The sequence below is a fragment of the Delphinus delphis genome, chromosome 1, assembly GCF_949987515.2.
Source record: "Delphinus delphis chromosome 1, mDelDel1.2, whole genome shotgun sequence".
NCBI classification, from domain to species: Eukaryota; Metazoa; Chordata; class Mammalia; order Artiodactyla; family Delphinidae; genus Delphinus; species Delphinus delphis.
The window spans coordinates 140,494,039-140,516,020 of NC_082683.1; the positions used below are offsets into that span (position 1 = coordinate 140,494,039).

At 39.1% G+C, this 21,982-nt stretch overlaps 1 protein-coding gene and 1 pseudogene across 1 annotated transcript in view; both read left to right on the forward strand.

Annotated features, from left to right (window-relative positions):
• The window catches only part of HMCN1 (hemicentin 1), a 519,438-nt gene that overhangs the window by 214,756 nt on the left and 282,700 nt on the right, over positions 1 to 21,982 (forward strand). Inside the window, exons 12-14 of the mRNA XM_060035358.1 lie at positions 7,625 to 7,766; positions 8,862 to 8,989; positions 18,940 to 19,053. Coding sequence (XP_059891341.1) covers positions 7,625 to 7,766; positions 8,862 to 8,989; positions 18,940 to 19,053 — 384 coding nt within the window. The remainder of the gene's footprint in view (positions 1 to 7,624; positions 7,767 to 8,861; positions 8,990 to 18,939; positions 19,054 to 21,982) is intronic.
• LOC132425654 (1-acyl-sn-glycerol-3-phosphate acyltransferase beta-like) lies at positions 5,567 to 7,030 on the forward strand (annotated as a pseudogene).

Sequence of the window (21,982 nt, forward strand, 5' to 3'; positions counted from 1 at the left end):
TAAGAATTCTGTCAGGTGACTTTTGCAAAACTTTGTGAAATCGGCCAGAACAGTTTATCACTTTTAAGGTGGCACAGTGGCCGCTAAATTTCCAAATGCTTGTATTGGTCAGGCTTAGGAATAAAAATCAGAATAAGTGTAGTGGTATTTATGTATATGACGTGACCTTAAACTTTTGTTTAAAACAGACTATCTTCTGTTGATTCCATTGACTGCTCCTTTATGAGGATGATTTTTGAAGCTGAAGATGAGCACAGGTGTCCTGGTTAAATTTGAGTGTATTCAGTGTAGAGCTGACATTTCTTCCATAATCACATGCTGCCACATGGAACGCAAAGGGCCAGACAAAGCCTCCTTTCCTCCTTCTATGTCTGTATGAACATGAGAAGTATTAATTTGTCTTCTGTGGTGTCAGGAAAGGGTAGATGTCTGTCACTAATTAGTCTAGGTCACTAGAGAGAATTTAGCAACAAAAAAGGAAATAGTTTTCAAACTGATTGATGAAGTAAGTCCCTAATGACCAGAATTACTTCACTAAGAATGAAATTGATATTATCATAACCATATGTTCATTACATCATCATAACTCTTTTTTAACATGTGCCAGGTGACATAGGTATTGGTGAGTTTTTTTTTCCATCAGTAAAACTAAATTTATCTATTTTTATTGAAATTTCTAATACATTTTGAGTGTCTAGAAACATCTCAAATTTCAGAAGAATAGAAAAATATATAATAAGTATTATTTATTACTAGGATGTGTAACCTAAATACTGTACTCAAGTGTGAGAATTGTGATCAAGTTTCATGTGTAAATGTCTAGATAATACATTTGTGCACATATATTGTAAATACTGTATACTTACTTTATCATTCTTTGTCATACTTTACCATATAATGGAATATAATAGCAAAAATTACATAGTGCCTACTATGTGTCAGGAATTTTTTAAGTGTTCTATGTATTAGTTTAGCTAATCCACAATGACCCTATGAGTTAGATACCATTATTATTATTTTTTTACACAAAGGTAAAAACACTCATCTTGATTTTTTTGAATTTTATTTTATTTTATTTTATACAGCAGGTTCTTAATAGTTATCTATTTTATACATATTAGTGTATAGATACCATTATTATCTCCATTGAAGTATAAACCAGATACCATGGATTATTTAACCATTTTGAGCCTTAGTTTTTTTATCTGTAAAATGGCAGTAATATTTCATAGGGTTATTGAGAAAAATAAGTGATGGGTCTAGAGTTAGATTCTTGGCACATAGATACTCATTAACTTCTGCCCACCTTTCTATTTCAATGAACTGACTACTAGAAAGAGATTTAGTTCCTAATTGTACATAATATGTCTTTGTATACAATATTCTGTGAGATCTTTGAGGTCATAAAGTGTCAGAAATACAGTAGGTACTCAATGAATGTTTGTTTTGTGAAAGAACGAAAGCCCAAAGAAGTTTGCCCAAGTATTGTAAATATACCAGTGTTGAAAAATATTTTAAATTATTGCTTAAGTAATTCAAATCATTACCATTGTCTGATTAATTTGTTGATGGGAATTAAATCACCTTGAAGAAAAAGGCCTTAGGTCTTGTCTTTGAGAGTTTCCTACCAGAGGCATAGCAGCAACAAATCAGACCCAATTGACCTGACTAACAGGAAATATGCGTCTTGCGTATGAAGGTGATGTTGGAGATTTTCAAGTTAGGTGAGATTTTTTTTTTTTTTTTTAACATCTTTATTGGAGTATAATTGCTTTACAATGGTGTGTTAGTTTCTGCTTTATAACAAAGTGAATCAGTTATACATATATATATGTTCCCATATCTCTTCCCTCTTGCGTCTCCCTCCCTCCCACCCTCCCTATCCCACCCCTCTAGGTGGTCACAAACCACCAAGCTGATCTCCTTGTGCTATGCGGCTGCTTCCCACTAGCTATCTATTTTACATTTGTTACTGTATATATGTCCATGCCACTCTCTCACTTTGTCACAGCTTACCCTTCCCCCTCCCCGTATCCTCAAGTCCATTCTCTAGTAGGTCTGTGTCTTTATTCCTGTCTTACCCCTAGGTTCTTCATGACCTTTTTTTTTTTCTCTTAGATTCCATATATATGTGTTAGCATATGGTATTTATTTTTCTGTTTCTGACTTACTTCACTCTGTATGACAGACTCTAGGTCCATCCACCTCACGACAAATAACTCAATTTCATTTCTTTTTATGGCTGAGTAATATTCCATTGTATATATGCGCCACATCTTCTTTATCCATTCATCTGTTGATGGACACTTAGGTTGCTTCCATCTCCTGGCTATTGTAAATAGAGCTGCAGTGAACATATTGGTACATGACTCTTTTTGAATTCTGGTTTTCTCAGGGTATATGCCCAGTAGTGGGATTGCTGGGTCGCATGGTAGTTCTATTTGTAGTTTTTTAAAGAACCTCCATACTGTTCTCCATAGTGGCTGTATCAATTTACATTCCCACCAACAGTGCAAGAGTGTTCCCTTTTCTCCACACCCTCTCCAGCATTTATTGTTTCTAAATTTTTTGATGATGGCCATTCTGACAGGTGTGAGATGATATCTCATTGTAGTTTTGATTTGCATTTCTCTTTTATCTTCCTTGGTCTTTGTAGTCAGAGCAATGGCTGTTTTCATGCTCTCTTATAATGCATTTTGCAACCTGAGCATTAATGCTATGTAAAGACACCTAAGTCTTAAAGTAGTATTTTTTATTCTTAGTATCCTAATTTATGTTTAACATTTTAAAATCATTGGTGATGAATTATAAAAACTCACATATTTTTCTTTCGTTATGGTTCAAATATAAAGAATCAATTAATGCCTTAATACCTAATAGAGTGCCATGTTCCCATTGCTTTGGCTAATGAACAGCAAGTTGTTATTTATGATGGTGGTGCAGATGGTTAGTGTTGGTGATGATAATGGTGATGATTGTGATGCTGAAATGAGACTGAAAACCAACTGAGAATGGATTACTTCTCCTTAAAGCCTAAAATTGGACTCTGGACTTTGATGGAGTTGAACTATGGTTCTTCAATACCTTGTCCTTGCTCCATTACAACTACTTTTTAAAAACAAGTTGAGCTTTTTTCTAGGGATTAAAAGAAATCTAACAATTGAAATAAGTGAGGTCTGTTATATCCTTCTTTAACGTAATCAGGTAAAGCCTGAATCATTCTGATCATCTTTATTCAACTGTTATTTGGTTGAAATCCCATTATGCTTCCCTGTGTTTGTTCATGTCCTTTCTAATTTTATTATCAGGAGAAATATTCTTTCCAGAGCAGTGGTAAATTTCTCACCTTCTGTGGGATGATGTCATCCCATCTGTATGTTGCACACAGACTTATTTCATGACCCTGAGCAGCACCCTATACCCAGGCATTATTTGAGAAATGACCTCTTAGCTCTCTACATCCTGGCTTGGGTAACTGACATTTATTTTCACTTTAATATGTGAACTACAGAGCCTACCAGTGGGATTCTCGCTGGGAGATATGCCAAACCAATTCTGGCAGACGGCATTGGAAGGCATCATGTTTAGACAGAATTCCCAAGAGCTGCCGAGTCTTTGCAGCAATCCTATGTCAAAATGAGGTAGACATGAAAAACCTTTTATTTTAGGAAGGTGGGAATAAATGTGGGTATTCAAAAAATTCCAAAGAAAAACAACTGTTCATTTTTTTCCACCTCTTCCCCTAAAGATTGTCTGCAGCATCCCCACATGTGTAGTACTCCAGCATTTCAGAATTGATGGACTCCAGATGAAATCACAATTTGAACTTACTGGCCATGGCCAGTCTGCCCTTGGCCTCACATGTTTCTTTAGCCCTATGTTCACCAAGAAGAAACCATGGAATAATGAGTCTGTCAACCAAGTCCACTGGCTGGAAAAATCCTTTAAACATTAACTTCAAAGGCAAACATTATTTGAAAAACACAGTGTAAACAGGAGAAAAAAGAAGGGCGATTATAAGCTGCTAGCAATTAGGCACTAATTTGGTTTGTTCCATTCTTTAGCTGCCCAGTTCAGCAGCATCATTTGTATCTCTTTCAAATGTTTGGGGATTCCTCTTAGTGAAACCAAACCACAGTTTGCAGACTGACTTATAATAAAGGTACATCATAAATATATCCAGATCTAACTGACTAACTGAATTCTCAATTTCCTTTATAGTAAAAACCCAATTGAATGGAAAGCTGACACCATGTCTGTTTGGCTCATCAGTGTATCCCTGTAAGTTAGCACAGAGCCTGGAACATAATAATTGTGCAAAAAGCACATTATTGAATTAATTTATTTTTGTTAATACTCATGACATCGTTTCAAAAATTGTGGAAATGAATTTATTTCTAGCTGATTGAGTGGGGGATATTTACACTAAGTAAATTATTTAAACTACCAGTTATAAAATAAATAAGTCACAGGTATATAATGTACAGCACAGGGAATATAGTCAATATTATAACAATTTTGTATGGTGCCTAATCTATATAAATAACTAATCACTATGTTATACACCTGAAGTTATTATAATATTATGAGTAAATTATACTTCAATAAAATAAAAAAATAAACAGGCTTTAAAGAGAAAGAAAATGATTAAATATTTCTTTGATGGTACCTTCTTTGATGATTAATTCTTACTCTGTAGTAGTATAGATGTAAAACATATAATTGATTAGACCAGATATATCAGCATCCCAGCTACCCCAGAGAATTCTTGTATTCTTTTTGACAATGAATTTCTGATTTAATATATCATTTTCAAAAGTCTTTTTTCTGCCATAGAAGTGGAATGCAATAGGCACTTTGATATTTTCTAAGTTGAGGTCTTATGAATCCATGGGCATGAGGCAAATGATCAGTATAGCAGGATCTCCAGAGGCCGGCAGGCATAAAAATTCTCAGAGCCAAGTTACATTTTAGGAATGACCTGTATTCCATCAATGGCTTTAAGTGTCTTTCATTTACAAGTCACTGCATAACATGAAAGAGATGTTATGTACTGTGGAATATATTGGAAATGGAATAATAAGAAAGACATGGTCTCGACCTCAGCAAACTTACAATCAAACAAATAAAAAGGGAAAGAGCAACTCAAAACAGGCAGCAGTCAGGACAAGATTGGCTCCAAACCTATGTTCACTAGATAGAAAGTAGCAAAAGGCCCAGTATAGAGACTTTACCTGAAAACAGGTTTATATTGAAGTTCCAGATGAGCAGACGGAAACCAGTAGTCAGCTAGTGGGAGCAAAGTAGCAAGGGGCCCCATAGTAACCAGTGGAGATGCAGAAACACAGCACTGGGATCAGATTCATTTTACTCTCAAAAGCGATTTACCTCCCGTGCTTTCATTACTTTTGGTTTCTCTCTTGCACTGATTGGACCAGATCTCTGATATGGGTTATCCAAAGAGCTCCTCCTCTCCAGCCAGAGCCCAAGGAGGGAGCTTGAGACCAGTGCCATCGAGGCTCCAAGGGGGCCACCATACATGCACGATCCCAGCACGGCCTTGGCCATGGAACTCTGGCCGTGGCTGACTGCACACTGCTGCAGCTGCTGCTCCTGTTGCTGCTTGTGCAGCTGAGCTGCACGGCCAAGTTCTAAGCCAAGATCACCCTGTACTGCATGCACTGCTTTATCGTCGTCACCGTGGCCGTGGTCACCTGCCTGCTGTGTCACCGTGGCCAGATAGTGGAGAATGTGAGCATCATCAGTTGGCGCATCCAGTCCTTCAAGTGCATATACTGCATTGACTTTGAGATTAAGGGCCGCCAGAAGCTGGAGGTGGACCACCCCTGTGTCATCATCTCTAACCACCAGAGCATCCTGGGCATAGTGGTCTCATGGAGGCCCTTCCTGAATGCAGATTGCCAAGCAGGAGCCGTTCTTCATGGGATGCATGGGCCTGATCTTGTGTACCTTGGGGCATCTTCATTGCCAATGTAAATAATCAGTAAACAGTCTATAATAGGAATAGAAAAGAGTTTTATTTAAGCCAAACTGAGGACTGTAGCCCTGGAGACACAGATTCAAGAAGCACTTGAATTGTGTTCTGCCTGACCACAAAATGAGGGAGGCTTATATAGGCAAAACCCACAAAGTTGCGTAAGTTGTTTGTCAAGAATTAGGATTAGAACCAGCAAGAAGAAAGGGTGCTTGTTAAGCAAGGATTGTTTGGGGACTGAATGGTTGCATAGTTACAAGGGGAGACCTTGAGACCATAAGGTTGCAGCAGGCAACTGCTAGCAGATGTTGTTTTGAGAATAGTTGGTGGTGTCCTTGAGTTTGATACCGTTCAGAAAATTCAAGTTCTCAGTGATGCAGGAGCGTGTCTGAAACCACACCCACAATGGCCACCTGGCTCCATTTTGAGTGTTTGAACCAGAGTTACTCCATTTTTATTTTTTAAATACATTCTTTAATGGTTAAAGCCCATGTACAATGCATGCTTGACAGTACATAGACAGGCTGTTCTAACTAGCATAAAGTTCAAGCCAAATCATGTATAAACTAGGATGAATTCCTCATACTTTAATTTGTGGAAATTTCTTCTGTCATCAACTAACAAAGTACCAGGACCATGATGGCACACGTGGGCTTGGGCATGGTCAGAGAGAACCTTGAAGTGTGACTCTACCCTGAGGGCATGTGGAACGACAACAGGACCTGCTGCTTTTCAAGAGAGGAGCCTTCTACCTGGTGATCTGAGTCTGGTTGCCCCTCACCTCTGTGTTATACTCTACCTTCTCCTTCTACAACCCCAAGAGGAAGCTCTTCACCTCAGGAATGGTCAAGATGAAGGTGCTGGATGCCATCCCCACCAGCAGCCACCCTGTGGCTGGATGTTCCCAAGCTCATGGACACCAGCTGCCATGAGCTTGGGAACATCCAAGTCCCAAGGACCACCTTCTCCCGCATGTCCAAGATACCCCAGAAAAATGGGGCCACTGCAGGTCCTGGTGCCCAGCCAGCCCAGTAGCTAAGGCCATGGGTGGGTCAGGAGCTGAGGGAAGGACCTGGCTAGAGAATGGACAGAGAGACCCCAGCCCTGGCTGCCGAATAATACTGTCTCATAGTCCTGCTTCTCTCCACCTTGCATTCAGGCCCCAGAAAGTGGAAGCCTCTTTCTGTCATTGGCCTCAGACCCAGGCCCCTGATGTCCCCTCAAAGGAGAGTGTGCCAGACCCTCACCAAGCTCTGAAGGCAAAGCCTTGCCCAGTGTCATGCCTCCAAGATCCAAGAGTAGGAGCAGGCCTGGGGCTCCAGATGGGCTGACAGGGCTGGGCTGGGCTGCAAGGCCTTGGGTTGAATGGCCAGAGATGAGACCCTCTGTGGTCCTGCCTGGGCCTGTGGGGTGCAGAGTCACGCTTTGGGGGCCCAGCCACAGTCTGCATCGGTCTTTCAGGGAGTGGAGGAGTTCTGGGGGGCTGGAAGGAGCAGACCCCAGTTTTGTACAGTCTTGAAAGTGCAAAATAAATAAACAAATAATTTTTTAAAAGTAATGATGTGGCAGTGAGAAGCCTGCAAATCTGCTAACATCATTGACATTTCACTCTGTGTGTTTCCTTTGCAGAACCGCCCAAAGTCACTGTTATGCCCAAGAATCAGTCGTTTACAGGTGGATCTGAGGTCTCCATCATGTGTTCTGCAACAGGTTATCCCAAACCAAAGATCACCTGGACTATGAATGATATGTTTATTGTGGGTTCACACAGGTACTGGGTTTGTATCATGTTCTTTGTTTTTACTGAGTGAGAGAAGTTAGTGAAAGTTCTGGACAGTATTAATCTGACCAAATCCCTAAGATTAAGGGAGATTTGACCCAAATCCGCAGCTTTAGATTTTCTCAATAGGCCAGGAAATGTCAGTAAAATAATAAATGATGAATGTATAGAGTCTGAGGTTCTTAAGTCTTGAATTCAATAGCTGGGACTAAGTGCTTCCTAATACTTTGCTTTGCAAACATAACACTGTAACAGTTGGTTTACCTTGAATAATTGAAATGGGGATAATAAACTTTCTGTGGGTAAAGTAATGTGTAGTTTTAACCCATCTACTAGAGATTTGGTCCTGAGATTTAACAGAAGAGAGAGGGAGAGACAAAGGACAGAACAGTAGCTCTAATTAAAGTGTATGCAGACATTCTTCGTAACTCCTGCTTGCTGCTGCCATACTATCGTACACTGAGAGATATTTTATTCTGCTGGATGCTTTTAAAAGAAAATGAATCCTCTTATGCTCAAAGAGAGTACTGAACACGAGGGGCATAAGCAATGAAGTTTCCAGCCATCGGGCTTCCATTACTCTGGGTTTGGCAGGGGGAGAAGGGCTTAGCTATGAGCCAAATTCTATTCCTGGTCTCTTCACAGACTCACTTGAGATGTGAGGCATTGCATCTCTCAGGTTTTCATTTTGAGGAACTGTTGGGCTTAGAAGTTCACACAGAGCAAGATTGCCTGGGTGCAAATTCCACTTCTTCCCTTTACTAACCCTGACTCTGGGCAAGGTGTATAACCTCTTTGCTCATCTGTATAACAGAGATAATAGTATCTAACTCATTGGGTTGTTAGGAAGATTTAAAACATTGATAAATGTAAAGGTACTAGAGCAGCCCTGATACATGGCAAGTACTAGATATGTGGGACCTATTGTTATTATCATTATAACATTTCTGCTTATAAAATGATGATGTTAATCATTTCTGCAATCAGCACCACAAACATAACTCTAAAATATTTGAAAGGAAGGTGCTATAGTTCCTTGATACTATTATTAGAGTATTTTCAATTTTATTTTCTTTTTGTCTGTAGGTATAGGATGACCTCAGAAGGTATCTTATTTATTAAAAATGCAGTTCCCAAAGATGCAGGGATCTATGGTTGCCTGGCAAGTAATTCAGCTGGGATGGATAAACAGACTTCTACCCTCAGATACACTGGCAAGTATAATCAGTTTAAAAGGAAGTACAAATAGTATGAATATCATATCAAACAATGTAAAAGTACTTTTTTGAAAATTAATATTAGGAATGAGTTATACCCAGTTGTATAATTTATTGTTCGTTTCACACATTGATTAAAGCAAATAGTGTAACTAATTTAAGTTAAAAGTTCAGGGAGTGAATAGCTTCAGTAACCAACAGAAATCAAGGAAGCTTCCAGATTATGGAAGAGTTCCAGAATGTCCACAGAGTTCTATCCTTCCATGATTCATCTGTTCTTTGCAATATTTTACTTACAAACTAATAACTTCTGTATCCTTCCGAGTTTACCTCAACTTTCTTTTTTTTTTTTAACATCTTTACTGGAGTATAATTGCTTTAAAATGATGTGTTAGTTTCTGCTTTATAACAAAGTGAATCAGTTATACATATACATATGTTCCCATATCTCTTCCCTCTTGTGTCTCCCTCCCTTCCACCCTCCCTATCCCACCCCTCTAGGTGGTCACAAACCACCGAGCTGATCTCCCTGTGCCATGCGGCTGCTTCCCACTAGCTATGTGTTTTACGTTTGGTAGTGTATATATGTCCATGCCACTCTCTCACTTTGTCCCAGCTTACCCTTCCCCCTCCCCATATCCTCAAGTCCATTCTCTAGTAGGTCTGTGTATTTATTCCCGTCTTCCCCTAGGTTCTTCATGACATTTTTTTATTCTTAGATTCCATATATATGTGTTAGCATACAGTATTTATCTTTCTCTTTCTGACTTACTTCACTCTGTATGACAGACTCTAGGTCCATCCACCTCACTACAAATATCTCAATTTCGTTTCTTTTTATGACTGAGTAATATTCATTGTATATATGTGCCACATCTTCTTTATCCATTCATCCAATGATGGACACTTAGGTTGGTTCCATCTCCTGGCTCTTGTAAATAGAGCTGCAATGAACATTTTGGTACGTGACACTTTTTGAATTATAGTTTTCTCAAGCTATATGCCAGTATTGGGATTGCTGGGTCATATGGTAGCTCTATTTTTAGTATTTTAAGGAACCTCCATACTGTTCTCCATAGTGGCTGTATCAATTTACATTCCCACCAACAGTGCAAGAGGGTTCTCTTTTCTCCACACACTCTCCAGCATTTATTGTTTCTAGATTTTTTGATGATGGCCATTCTGACAGGTGTGAGATGATATCTCATTGTAGTTTTGATCTGCATTTCTTTAATGATTAATGATGTTGAGCATTCTTTCATGTGTTTGTTGGAAATCTGTATATCTTCTTTGGAGAAATATCTATTTAGGTCTTCTGCCCATTTTTGGATTGGGTTGTTTGTTTTTTTGTTATTGAGCTGCATGAGCTGCTTGTAAATTTTCGAGATTAATCCTTTGTCGGTTGCTTCATTTGCAAATATTTTCTCCCATTCTGAGGGTTGTCTTTTGATCTTGTTTATGGTTTCCTTTGCTGTGCAAAAGCTTTTAAGTTTCATTAGGTCCCATTTGTTTATTTTTGTTTTTATTTCCATTTCTCTAGGAGGTGGGTCAAAAAGGATCTTGCTGTGATTTATGTCATAGAGTGTTCTGCCTATGTTTTCCTCTAAGAGTTTGATAGTTTCTGGCCTTACCTTTAGGTCTTTAATCCATTTTGAGCTTATTTTTGTGTATGGTGTTAGGGAGTGATCTAATCTCATACTTTTACATGTACCTGTCCAGTTCTCCCAGCACCACTTATTGAAGAGGCTGTCTTTTCGCCACTGTGTATTCTTTCCTGCTTTATCAAAGATAAGGTGACCATATGTCTGTGGGTTTATCTCTGGGCTTTCTATCCTGTTCCATTGGTCTATATTTCTGTTTTTGTGCCAGTACCATACTGTCTTGATTACTGTAGCTTTGTAGTATAGTCTGAAGTCAGGGAGCCTGATTCCTCCAGCTTCGTTTTTCGTTCTCAAGATTGCTTTGGCTATTCGCGGTCTTTTGTGTTTCCATACAAATTGTGAAATGTTTTGTTCTAGTTCTGTGAAAAATGCCAGTGGTAGTTTGATAGGGATTGCATTGAATCTGTAGATTGCTTTGGGTAGTAGAGTCATTTTCACAATGTTGATGCTTCCAATCCAAGAACATGGTATATCTGTCCATCTATTTGTATCACGTTTAATTTCTTTCATCAGTGTCTTATAATTTTCTGCATGCAGGTCTTTTGTCTCCTTAGGTAGATTTATTCCTAGATATTATATTCTTTTTGTTGCAGTGGTAAATGGGAGTGTTTTCTTCATTTCTCTTTCAGATTTTTCATCATTAATGTATAGGAATGCCAGAGATTTCTGTGCATTAATTTTGTATCCTGCTACTTTACCAAATTCATTGATTAGCTCTAGTAGTTTTCTGGTAGCATCTTTAGGACTCTCTATGTAAAGTATCCTGTCATCTGCACACAGTGACAGCTTTACTTCTTCTTTTCCGATTTGGATTCCTTTTATTTCCTTTTCTTCTCTGATTGCTGTGGCTAAAACTTCCAAAACTCTGTTGAATAATAGTGGTGAGAGTGGGCAACCTTGTCTTGTTCCTGATCTTAGTGGAAATGGTTTCAGTTTTTCACCATTGAAGATGATGTTGGATATGGGTTTGTCATATATGGCCTTTATTATGTTGAGGAAAGTTCCCTCTATGCCTGCTTTCTGCAGGGTTTTTATCATAAATAGGTGTTGAATTTTGTCAAAAGCTTTCTCTGCATCTATTGAGATGATCATATGATTTTTCTCCTTCAATTGTTAATATGATGTATCACATTGATTTACTTGCGTATATTGAAGAATCCTTGCATTCCTGGAATAAACCCCACTTGATCATGTTGTTTGATCCTTTTAATGTGCTGTTGGATTCTGTTTGCTAGTATTTTGTTGAGAGTTTTTGCATCTATGTTCATCAACGATACTGGCCTGTAGTTTTCTTTCTTTGTGACATCTTTGTCTGGTTTTGGTATCAAGGTGATGGTGGCCTAGTAGAATAAGTTTGGGAGTGTTCCTCCCTCTGCTATATTTTGGAAGAGTTTGAGAAGGACAGGTGTTAGCTCTTCTCTAAATGTTTGATAGAATTCGCCTGTGAAGTCATCTGGTCCTGGGCTTTTGTTTGTTGGAAGATTTTTTTTTTTTTTTTTGTGGTACGCGGGCCTCTCAATGTTGTGGCTTCTCCCGTTGCGGAGCACAGGCTCCGGACGCGCAGACTCAGTGGCCATGGCTCACGGGCCCAGCCAGTCCTTGGCATGTGGGATCTTCCTGGATCGGGGCACGAACCCGTGTCCCCTGCCTCGGCAGACGAACTCTCAACCACTGCGCCACCAGGGAAGCCCTTGTTGGAAGATTTTTAATCACAGTTTCAAGTTCACTGCTTGTGATTGGTCTGTTCATATTTTCTATTTCTTCCTGATCCAGTCTTGGTAGGTTGTGCATTTCTAAGAATGTGTCCATTTCTTCCAGGTTGTCCATTTTGTTGGCATAGAGTTGCTTGTAGTAATCTCTCATGATCATTTGTATTGCTGCAGTGTCAGTTGTTACTTCTCCTTTTTCATTTCTAATTCTGTTGATTTGAGTCTTCTCCCTTTTTTCTTGATGAGTCTGGCTAATGGTTTATCAATTTTGTTTATCTTCTTAAAGAACCAGCTTTTAGTTTTATTGATCTTTGCTATCGTTTCCTTCATTTCTTTTTCATTTATTTCTGATCTGACTTTTATGATTTCTTTCCTTCTGCTAAATTTCGGGTTTCTTTGTTCTTCTTTATCTAATTGCTTTAGGTGCAAGTTATGTTGTTTATTCGAGATGTTTCCTGTTTCTTAAGGTAGGATTGTATTGCTATATACTTCCCTCTTAGAAGTGCTTATGCTGCATCCCATAGGTTTTGGGTCATCGTGTCTCCATTGTCATTTGTTTCTATGTATTTTTTGATTTCCTCTTTGATTTCTTCAGTGCTCACTTCGTTTTTAAGTAGTGTATTGTTTAGCCTCCATGTGTTTATATTTTTTACAGATCTTTTCCTGTAATTGATATCTAGTCTCATAACATTGTGGTCGGAAAAGATACTTGATAGAATTTCAATTTTCTTAAATTTACCATGGCTTGATTTGTGACCCAAGATATGATCTATCCTGGAGAATGTTCCATGAGAACTTGAGAAAAATGTGTATTCTGTTGTTTTTGGTTGGAATGTCCTATAAATATCAATTTAGTCCATCTTGTTTAATGTATCATTTAAAGCTTGTGTTTCCTTATTTATTTTCATTTTGGATAATCTGTCCATTGGTGAAAATGGGGTGTTAAAGTCCCCTACTATGAATGTGTTACTGTCGATATCCCCTTTTATGGCTGTTAGTATTTCCCTTATGTATTGAGGTGCTCCTGTGTTGGGTGCATAAATATTTACAATTGTTATATCTTCTTCTTGGATCGATCCCTGGATCATTATGTAGTGTCCTTCTTTGTCTCTTGTAATAGTCCTTATTTTAAAGTCTATTTTGTCTGATATTAGAATTGCTACTCCAGCTTTCTTTTGATTTCCATTTGCACGGAATATTTTTTTACATCCCCTCACTTTCAGTCTATATGTGTCCCTAGGTCTCAAGTGGGTCTCTTCTAGACAGCATATATATGGGTCTTGTTTCTGTATCCATTCAGCCAGTCTGTGTCTTATGGTGGGAGCATTTAATCCATTTACATTTAAGGTAATTATCGATATGTATGTTCCTATTCCCATTTTCTTAATTGTTTTGGGTTCGTTATTGTGGGTCTTTTCCTTCTCTTGTGTTTCCTGCCTAGAGAAATTCCTTTAGCATTTGTTGTAAAGCTGGTTTGGTGGTGCTGAACTCTCTCAGCTTTTGCTTGTCTGTAAAGGTTTTAATTTCTCCATCAAATCTGAATGAGATCCTTGCTAGGTAGAGTAATCTTGGTTGCAGGTTTTTCATCTTCATCACTTTAAATATGTCATGCCACTTCCTTCTCACTTGCAGAGTTTCTGCTGAAAGATCAGCTGTTAACCTTATGGGGATTCCCTTGTGTGTTTTTTGTTGTTTTTCCCTTCCTGCTTTTAATATGCTTTTTTCGTATTTAATTTTTGACAGTTTGATTAATATGTGTATTGGCGTATTTCTCCTTGGATTTATCCTGTATGGGACTCTCTGTGCTTCCTGGACTTGATTAACTAGTTCCTTTCCCATATTAGGGAAGTTTTCAACTATAATCTCTTCAAATATTTTCTCAGTCCCTTTCTTTTTCTCTTCTTCTTCTGGGACCCCCTATAATTCAAATGTTGGTGCGTTTAATGTTGTTCCAGAGATCTCTGAGACTGTCCTCAGTTCTTTTCATTCTTTTTTCTTTATTCTGCTCTGCAGCAGTTATTTCCACTATTTTATCTTCCAGGTCACTTATCTGTTCTTCTGCCTCAGTCTTCTGGTGATCCCTTCTAGAGTATTTTTAATTTCATTTGTTGTGCTGTTCATCATTGCTTGCTTTCTCCTTAGTTCTTCTAGGTCCTTGTTAAATGTTTCTTGCATAATCTCTATTCTATTTCCAAGATTTTGGATCACCTTTAGTATCATTATTCTGAATTCTTTTTCAGGTAGACTGCCTATTTCCTCTTTATTTTTTGGTCTGGTGGGTTTTTACCTTGCTCCTTCATCTGCTGTGTGTTTTTCTGTCTTCTCATTTTGCTTATCTTACTGTGTTTGGGGTCTCCTTTTTTGCAGGCTGCAGGTTCGTAGTTCCCGTTTTTGGTATCTGTCCCCAGTGGCTAAGGTTGGTTCAGTGGGTTGTGTAGGCTTCCTGGTGGAGGGGACTAGTGCCTGTGTTCTGGTGGATGAGGCTGGATGTTTTTTTTTCTGATGGGCAGGTCCACGTCTGGTGGTGTGTTTTGGGGTGTCTGTGGCCTTACTATGATTTTAGGCAGCCTCTGTGCTAATGGGTGGGGCTGTGTTCCTGTCTTACCAGTTGTTTGGCATAGGGTGTCCAGCACTGTAGCTTGCTGGTCGTTGAGTGAAGCTGGGCCTTGCCATTGAGATGGAGATCTCTGGGAGAGTTTTGCTATTGGATATTACGTGGAGCTGGGAGTTCACTTGTGGACCAGTGTCCTGAAGTTGGCTCTCTCACCTCAGAGGCACAGCACTGACTCCTTGCTGGAGCACCAAGAGCGTTTCATCCACACGGCTCAGAATAAAAGGGAGAAAAAGTAGAAAGAAAGAACGAAAGAAAGAGGATAAAATAAAATAAAGTAAGATAAAAAAATAAACTTATTAAAATAAAAAATAATTATTAAGAAAAAAAATTTCTTTTAAAGTAAAAAAAAAACACCAAAAATCGGATGGACAGAACCCCAGGACAAATGGTGAAAGCAAAGCTCTGCAGACAAAATCTCACACAGAAGCATACACATACACACTAACAAAAAGAGGAAAAGGGGAAAAAATAATATATCTTGTTCTCAGAGTCCACCTCCTCAATTTGGGATGATTCGTTGTCTATTCATGTATTCCACAGATGCAGGGTACATCACGTTGATTGTGGAGATTTAATATGCTGCTCCTGAGGCTGCTGGGAGAGATTTCCCTTTCTCTTCTTTGTTCTTACAGCTCCCGGGCTTCAGCTTTGGATTTGGCCCCGCGTCTACGTGTAGGTCGCCGGAGGGCGTCTGTTCTTTTCTCAGACAGGAGGGGGTTAAAGGAGCCACTGATTCGGGGCCTCTGACTCACTCAGGCCGGGTGGGAGGGAGGGGCACGGAGTGCGGGGTGGGCCTGCGGCGGCAGAGGCCAGCGTGACGTTTGCACCAGCCTGAGGTGCGCCGTGCGTTCTCCCAGGGAAGTTGTCACTGGATCACGGGACCCTGGCAGTGGCGGGCTGCACAGGATCCCGGGAGCGGAGGTGGGGATAGTGACCTGTGCTCACACACAGGCTTCTTGGTGGCAGCACCAGTGGCCTTAGCGTCTCATGCCGGTCTCTGGGGTCCGCACTGTTAGCCATGGCTTGCGCTCGTCTCTGGAGCTCCTTTAAGCGGCGCTCTTAATCCTCTCTCCTCGAGCACCAGGAAACAAAGAGGGAAGAAAAAGTCTTTTGCCTCTTCAGCAGCTGGAGACTTTTCCCCGGACTCCCTCCCGGCTAGCTGTGGTGCACGAACCCCTTCAGGCTGTGTTCACGCCGCCAACCCCAGTCCTCTCCCTACGATCCGACCGAAGCCCGAGCCTCAGCTCCCAGCCCCGCCCGCCCCGGTGGGTGAGCAGACAAGACTCTTGGGCTGGTGAGTGCCGGTCGGCACCGATCCTCTGTGCGGCACTCTCTCCGCTTTGCCCTCCGCACCCCTGTTGCTGTGCTCTCCTCCGCGGCTCCGAAGCTTACCCCCTCCGCCACCCGCAGTCTGCACCCGCGAAGAGGCTTCCTAGTGTGTGGAAACCTTTCCTCCTTCACAGCTCCCTCCCACTGGTGCAGGTCCCATCCCTATTCTTTTGTCTCTGTTTTTCCTTTTTTCTTTTGCCCTCCTCAGGTACGTGGGGAGTTTCTTGCCTTTTGGGAGGTCTGATGTCTTGTGCCAGCGTTCAGTAGGTGTTCTATAGGAGCAGTTCCACATGTAGATGTATTTCTGATGTGTCGGTGGGGAGGAGGGTGATCTGCGCGTCTTACTCTTCCGCCATCTTCCTCCTCTCCACTTCACCTCAACTTTCATTTTACATTTTCCACTTATGTTCATATATATATATGAATTTATATATAATATGTATAAATATATTTATTCATATGAAACGTTATAATATTTCTGTTATAATTAAATATTTACATTTCTGTCACTTATCTAGGTATTACGTTTTGCTTTTCATCTTCAGTTTTTCCCCTCCAAACTGAAGCATTTATTGAAGATATACTTTATGACAACTTATTGTATACTATAATATTCCATAATATAGAATACAATACATCCTAACATATATATAGTATAATCAAATCTATTATAATACATAATCATATATTCTAATAATATGTAATATAGAATACAATATTTCCTTCTTTTTTTTTCTCGTTTGCGGGCCTCTCACTGTTGTGGCCTCTCCGTTGCGGAGCACAGGCTCCGGACACGCAGGCTCAGCGGCCATGGCTCACGGGCCCAGCCGCTCCGTGGCCTGTGGGATCTTCCCGGACCGGGGCACGAATCCGTGTCCCCTGCATCTGCAGGCGGACTCCCAACCACTGCGCCACCAGGGAAGCCCCAGTATTTCTTTTACTTTGGTCTTTCTTAGACAAATAAAGGACAAGGGTTATATGCTCAGTGTCATTTTGTAAACTGTGAATAATTAATGACTAGCAATCCACCCTTTCTCTCATTTTTCTTCATCATTCATAGTAAGGTAGTAAAATTGGCAGTGGCGAGGAAGGAGTGTAGAAGAGCCACAATAAAGATTGAGAATTGATGCAAGAGGGAAGAGATAAGGGAACATATGTATATGTATAACTGATTCACTTTGTTATAAAGCAGAAACTAACACACCATTGTAAAGCAATTATACTCCAATAAAGATGTTAAAAAAAAGATTGAGAATTGTAGATGGTGTGTATAGATGAAGGAGGTAAGAAAAATGTCACAAATACTGGACCTAAAAGCCTGGGAAGAAGTCTCATTTATAGAAATGAGGAAGGCACGTGGTGAATAAGTTTAGAAGGGAAGATGGGCTCAGATTTAGAGATGACAATTAAAAACGTTCATAGAACAGCCATGTTGAGAGGGAACAACAGTTGGGAATGGGGATTGAAACAGATTCTCCATTGCAGAAATGAATTTGGGTTCATTCACAAAGAAACCAAAATATTCCACCCATTTATTTAACTTAGTAATCACCCAAATTATGTAAAATGCTGTGCTAGAGACTGTGGAATGTAGAATGAAAAATGTATGTCATGAGGTCCTTACTTTTCAAGAGTGTGAATAATGGGAGTGGATATATGTAAATAAATATAAGGCAGACACATAAGTGCAAAAGTAGAAGGTTGGTGGAGGGGAAGATTGATTCTGACTGGGGAATTTGCAAACACTTCTTAAAGGAGATAGGATTTAAGCTCAGCCTGGAAGAATGAGTGGGATTTGAAAAGTTGTGGCAAAGGGCATTTCAGGCAGAGGAAAAAACTTTAGCAAAAGCAGGAAGATGGGAGGGAATAGGGCATGTTTTGGACTACCAGTGTAGCTCCGTACCTTGTGATAAGTAAGGAGGTGTAATGGAGCGTGACCTTCAAAAGAAAGCCATGCACCAGTTTATGATTTTTGAAAGCCGAACTAGGGAATTATGAAATGCAATCACCAAAGTTTTCTAGCCAAGGAGTAACATGATCTTTGAGAAATTAACTCTTGGCTTTGTTTAAAACTACCTCAGTTGAAGTTAGGAAGTCCTAAAATGTTCAGTTAAGAGAAAAATATGTGCATGAACTAAAGCATTAGGCAAAGGCGTGGATCAGAGCTAAGGAAAGAAACTTAGAGAATGTCTGTATTTAACATCAAAGGGAAAAATAGAGTTAAAAGTGGGAGACTCTACTTTTTATAGATGCAAATTTTAGCCTTAGACTACAATTGTCTCTCTGTAGATAGACATGAATATCCTTAAAGTCACGTAGAAAATGTGCATCGATTAATTGAAATGTGCATCACCTAGAAAATGTGCATCAATTAATTTCCTAAATTTTTGGACACTGTTTCATCAGAATTATTTTTTCCTAATATTCTTTTGGCCTTAGAGATGATCTTTTCATCACACACATCTGTGTGCATATACATCATAAGAGTTTATTTCTGTTTGTAAAAACTGAGATAGCCACAAGCACGTAAATAATAATAGTTTTTTTTTTATTATTGGTTCATTTAGTAAGCAGAAACAAGATGTAAGTGGCAGTGTGCAAGACGTTGATTATTTGCATGTTTATTGTTTTCAGAAGCCCCGAAGTTGATGGTAATTCAGAGTGAGCTCTTGGTTGCCCTTGGGGATACAACAGTTATGGAATGTAAAACGTCTGGTGTTCCTCCACCTCAGGTTAAATGGTTCAAAGGTACATTTCTTAAGTATGTTCATGTCTGGTTCATTTAGTATTGTTTTCTCTTTTAGATAAAGATAATTTGTTAAAAATTTGTTTTGGTGTGTGACTTAGCAGCTCCATAAAATGTGCTTATGGTCTCACTAGACACGATAGTTCAAAATTCTGCACTCTGCATTTCAGCATTTGACATCTGGTGTGGATTATAGGACTGTGAAAATCAAAGCAGGAAAACTTCGCCTGTGCTAATCCAGCTGAACGTTCTCTTTATTAGTTTAGGATTGTTTCCTGTAGAAAATTGTCCAAGAATACTCAGTTAATGTTTAAAATAGCTTCACTTATTTCAGTTCACTTTGCTTAGGCTCTCACAATTAGGAAGTTTTCTAGATTCTCCAGGACGCTTTCTATAAAGAGCTCAAATAAAGACATACCTCGAAAATTACAGCTGGATGACATTTGACTGAAAGACAAACGTATTTTATGGTCAGCTTCATCATGCATGGTAGCTGTTTATATCAAGTATAGAAATTATCTGCCTCTATTTGTGATATAAAGCTTCTACCTCTGTGATTCTGTAATAAAATAAGAGTAATGTGCTGCTTGTCCTTGGTGAGAATGCCCTTGGGTCCTGGTCTCCGCTCAAATGCTGACAGTAGATATCTGTCTAAAATGTCCTGCTTCTGTTTTTCTCTTCGTTTTTCCAATCTATGAGAAATAAAAATCCCCACAAACAGCCTAAGAGGGAGGTTGCTAGGATTATTGAGATGCTGTTTGCAAAATACTCTTTAATCTTCAGATGAAAAATGCTAAATAGTACAAAGCACTATTGTTATGATTCTGTTTGTTAAATCACAGACATTCCCATAGCAACAGGTTGATGTCATAATTACAAAATTGTGAATTCACCTCGGGTTCAAACTCTTAGGGAACACGAGGTGAAAAGGAAAGGCTTTATGTAGAAAACAAATACTTTTCAATAATACAAATCAAAAAAAGGGAGGGAAACTAGGAGATAACATCATTTTCATAGTTTTCCATGTTAAATGATTTAGTCTTCATGTTTTCTCTGAAAAGAAGACATTTCTCGATTTGCTTCTTAATTAGGTTTCAGTCAACAACAACTAATTTTCCTTATTTGAAAAACTTAAATCTTTAACTTACAAATGAAGTAGATAAAAGTTTCAAACTTACATCTTAATTAAATAAATCCAGAAAAATATCAATCAGTAGTTTATGTTAATAATAAAAAAAATCTTTAAAGTAATGGAACCTGCTGATTTCTCTGCCTGTAAATAGCTGAGTCACAGAGAGAAAGTCTTTTATTCTCCCAAGTAGGTGCTACTCTCCTGAGTAGTCTGTATGTCAGCTTTGGTCCCACAAATGGCTTTTGGGAGGTGAATGAGGAGTTAGGGAGCTCTGCAGCCACCACGTGGAAGATTCTAGAATTGACTGCCTAGTAGTTTCTTTTCTCAACCAGAGACATTTGAGTTCAGTGCGCCTAGTAAATCATATCCCATTTCTCTGTTCGAGTTATGCACCAACAGAGCTAGCATGTGGGCATTAAGCACTGACAGATCATGTTGGAGGACCTGCTTCAATTGATGTTCATCTCCAATATGCAGAGCTGCCCTGAACCCCAGTATCACTTCTTCTCCCAGTCCCAGGCAGGCAATTTATTCCATAAGCAGAATCTGGATCATAAAGAGAAAAGCCAGGGGACAAACTCTTCTACCTGCAAACTGGCTCCAAAAAGAAAGGGACGAGGAGGCAGCTGGACCTTTCTTTGCCACCTCTGCTGGGGATGAGACAGCAGCAAGGTTGGGAAGATCCTACCTTATGGAAACCACAGGGGGAAAGAATAGTTCTTTCCCTAACCATAAGAATAGCTTTTTGTTCATAGCTTTTTTTTCAGGCAGTTCTTATTGAATAAAGTATGTGGTCATTTGTTTATTTTTTATTTATGGTAAGAACACATGAGCTCTATCCTCTTAACAAATTTTTAAGCATACAGTACACTATTGTTACCTCTAGGTACTGTTGTACAGCAAATCTCTAGAACTTACTCATCTTGTATGATTGAAACTTTATGCCTGTTGAACAGCAGCTCCCCATTTCCCCTGTCCTGCAGCCTTTAGCAACCATCATTCATTAATAAATTGTATTTCATTCAGACCATTTGAGAAAAGGAATTTCGTACATACAAATGCCCCCCCAAATTTTAGATTTTAGAAAGGAGCAACATAAAGTGGGTTCAGAGAAGAATCAGGGACACTATTAAAATGTCGTATAAAGAATATTTCTGGTCAAATAGTAAATTGAATTTGTTTCTTTAGATCTGTTGTTGCTAAAGTGTAGTTGGGAATCCCTGGAGGTTCCCCACAATTCTTTTCAGGGAATCCATGAGATCAAAATTATTTTCCTGATGATACTAAGATGTTATTTGGCTTTTTCACACTCATCTCAGCTGCATGATATGTGATATCCAAAAAAGTGAAACAGAAGCAAAAATGAACACTCAGCTCTCTTCTATTAAGCTAGACATTCTAGAGATCTGCAAAAATGTGCAACAGTCCCACTTTTCTCACTAAGTTTCTCTTGTTCAGGGAAATTTTTTTTATATAAAATACATTCATGTTAAAATGTCATGAGTTATTAGAAAATAAATACTTACGTTTTAAAATTTTTCCGTTTCCTTTCTAAAATGCGAAGTACAAATAAATATAATCCACATAAAAATTTCTTAAAGTCCCCAGTAATTTTTAAGAGTATAAAAAGGTCTTGAGACAAACATTTTTGAGAACCACTAAAGAACCTTCAACAATTTAAAGGGTCTTATGTCAGGGATAATGATCTCTCCGTTAGCCTTTGCATCCACAGAGGCCAGAATTGAATTTAAACTAAAGCAGAAAGAATCCTCCTTAATGGTAATGATTGTTCAATCCTA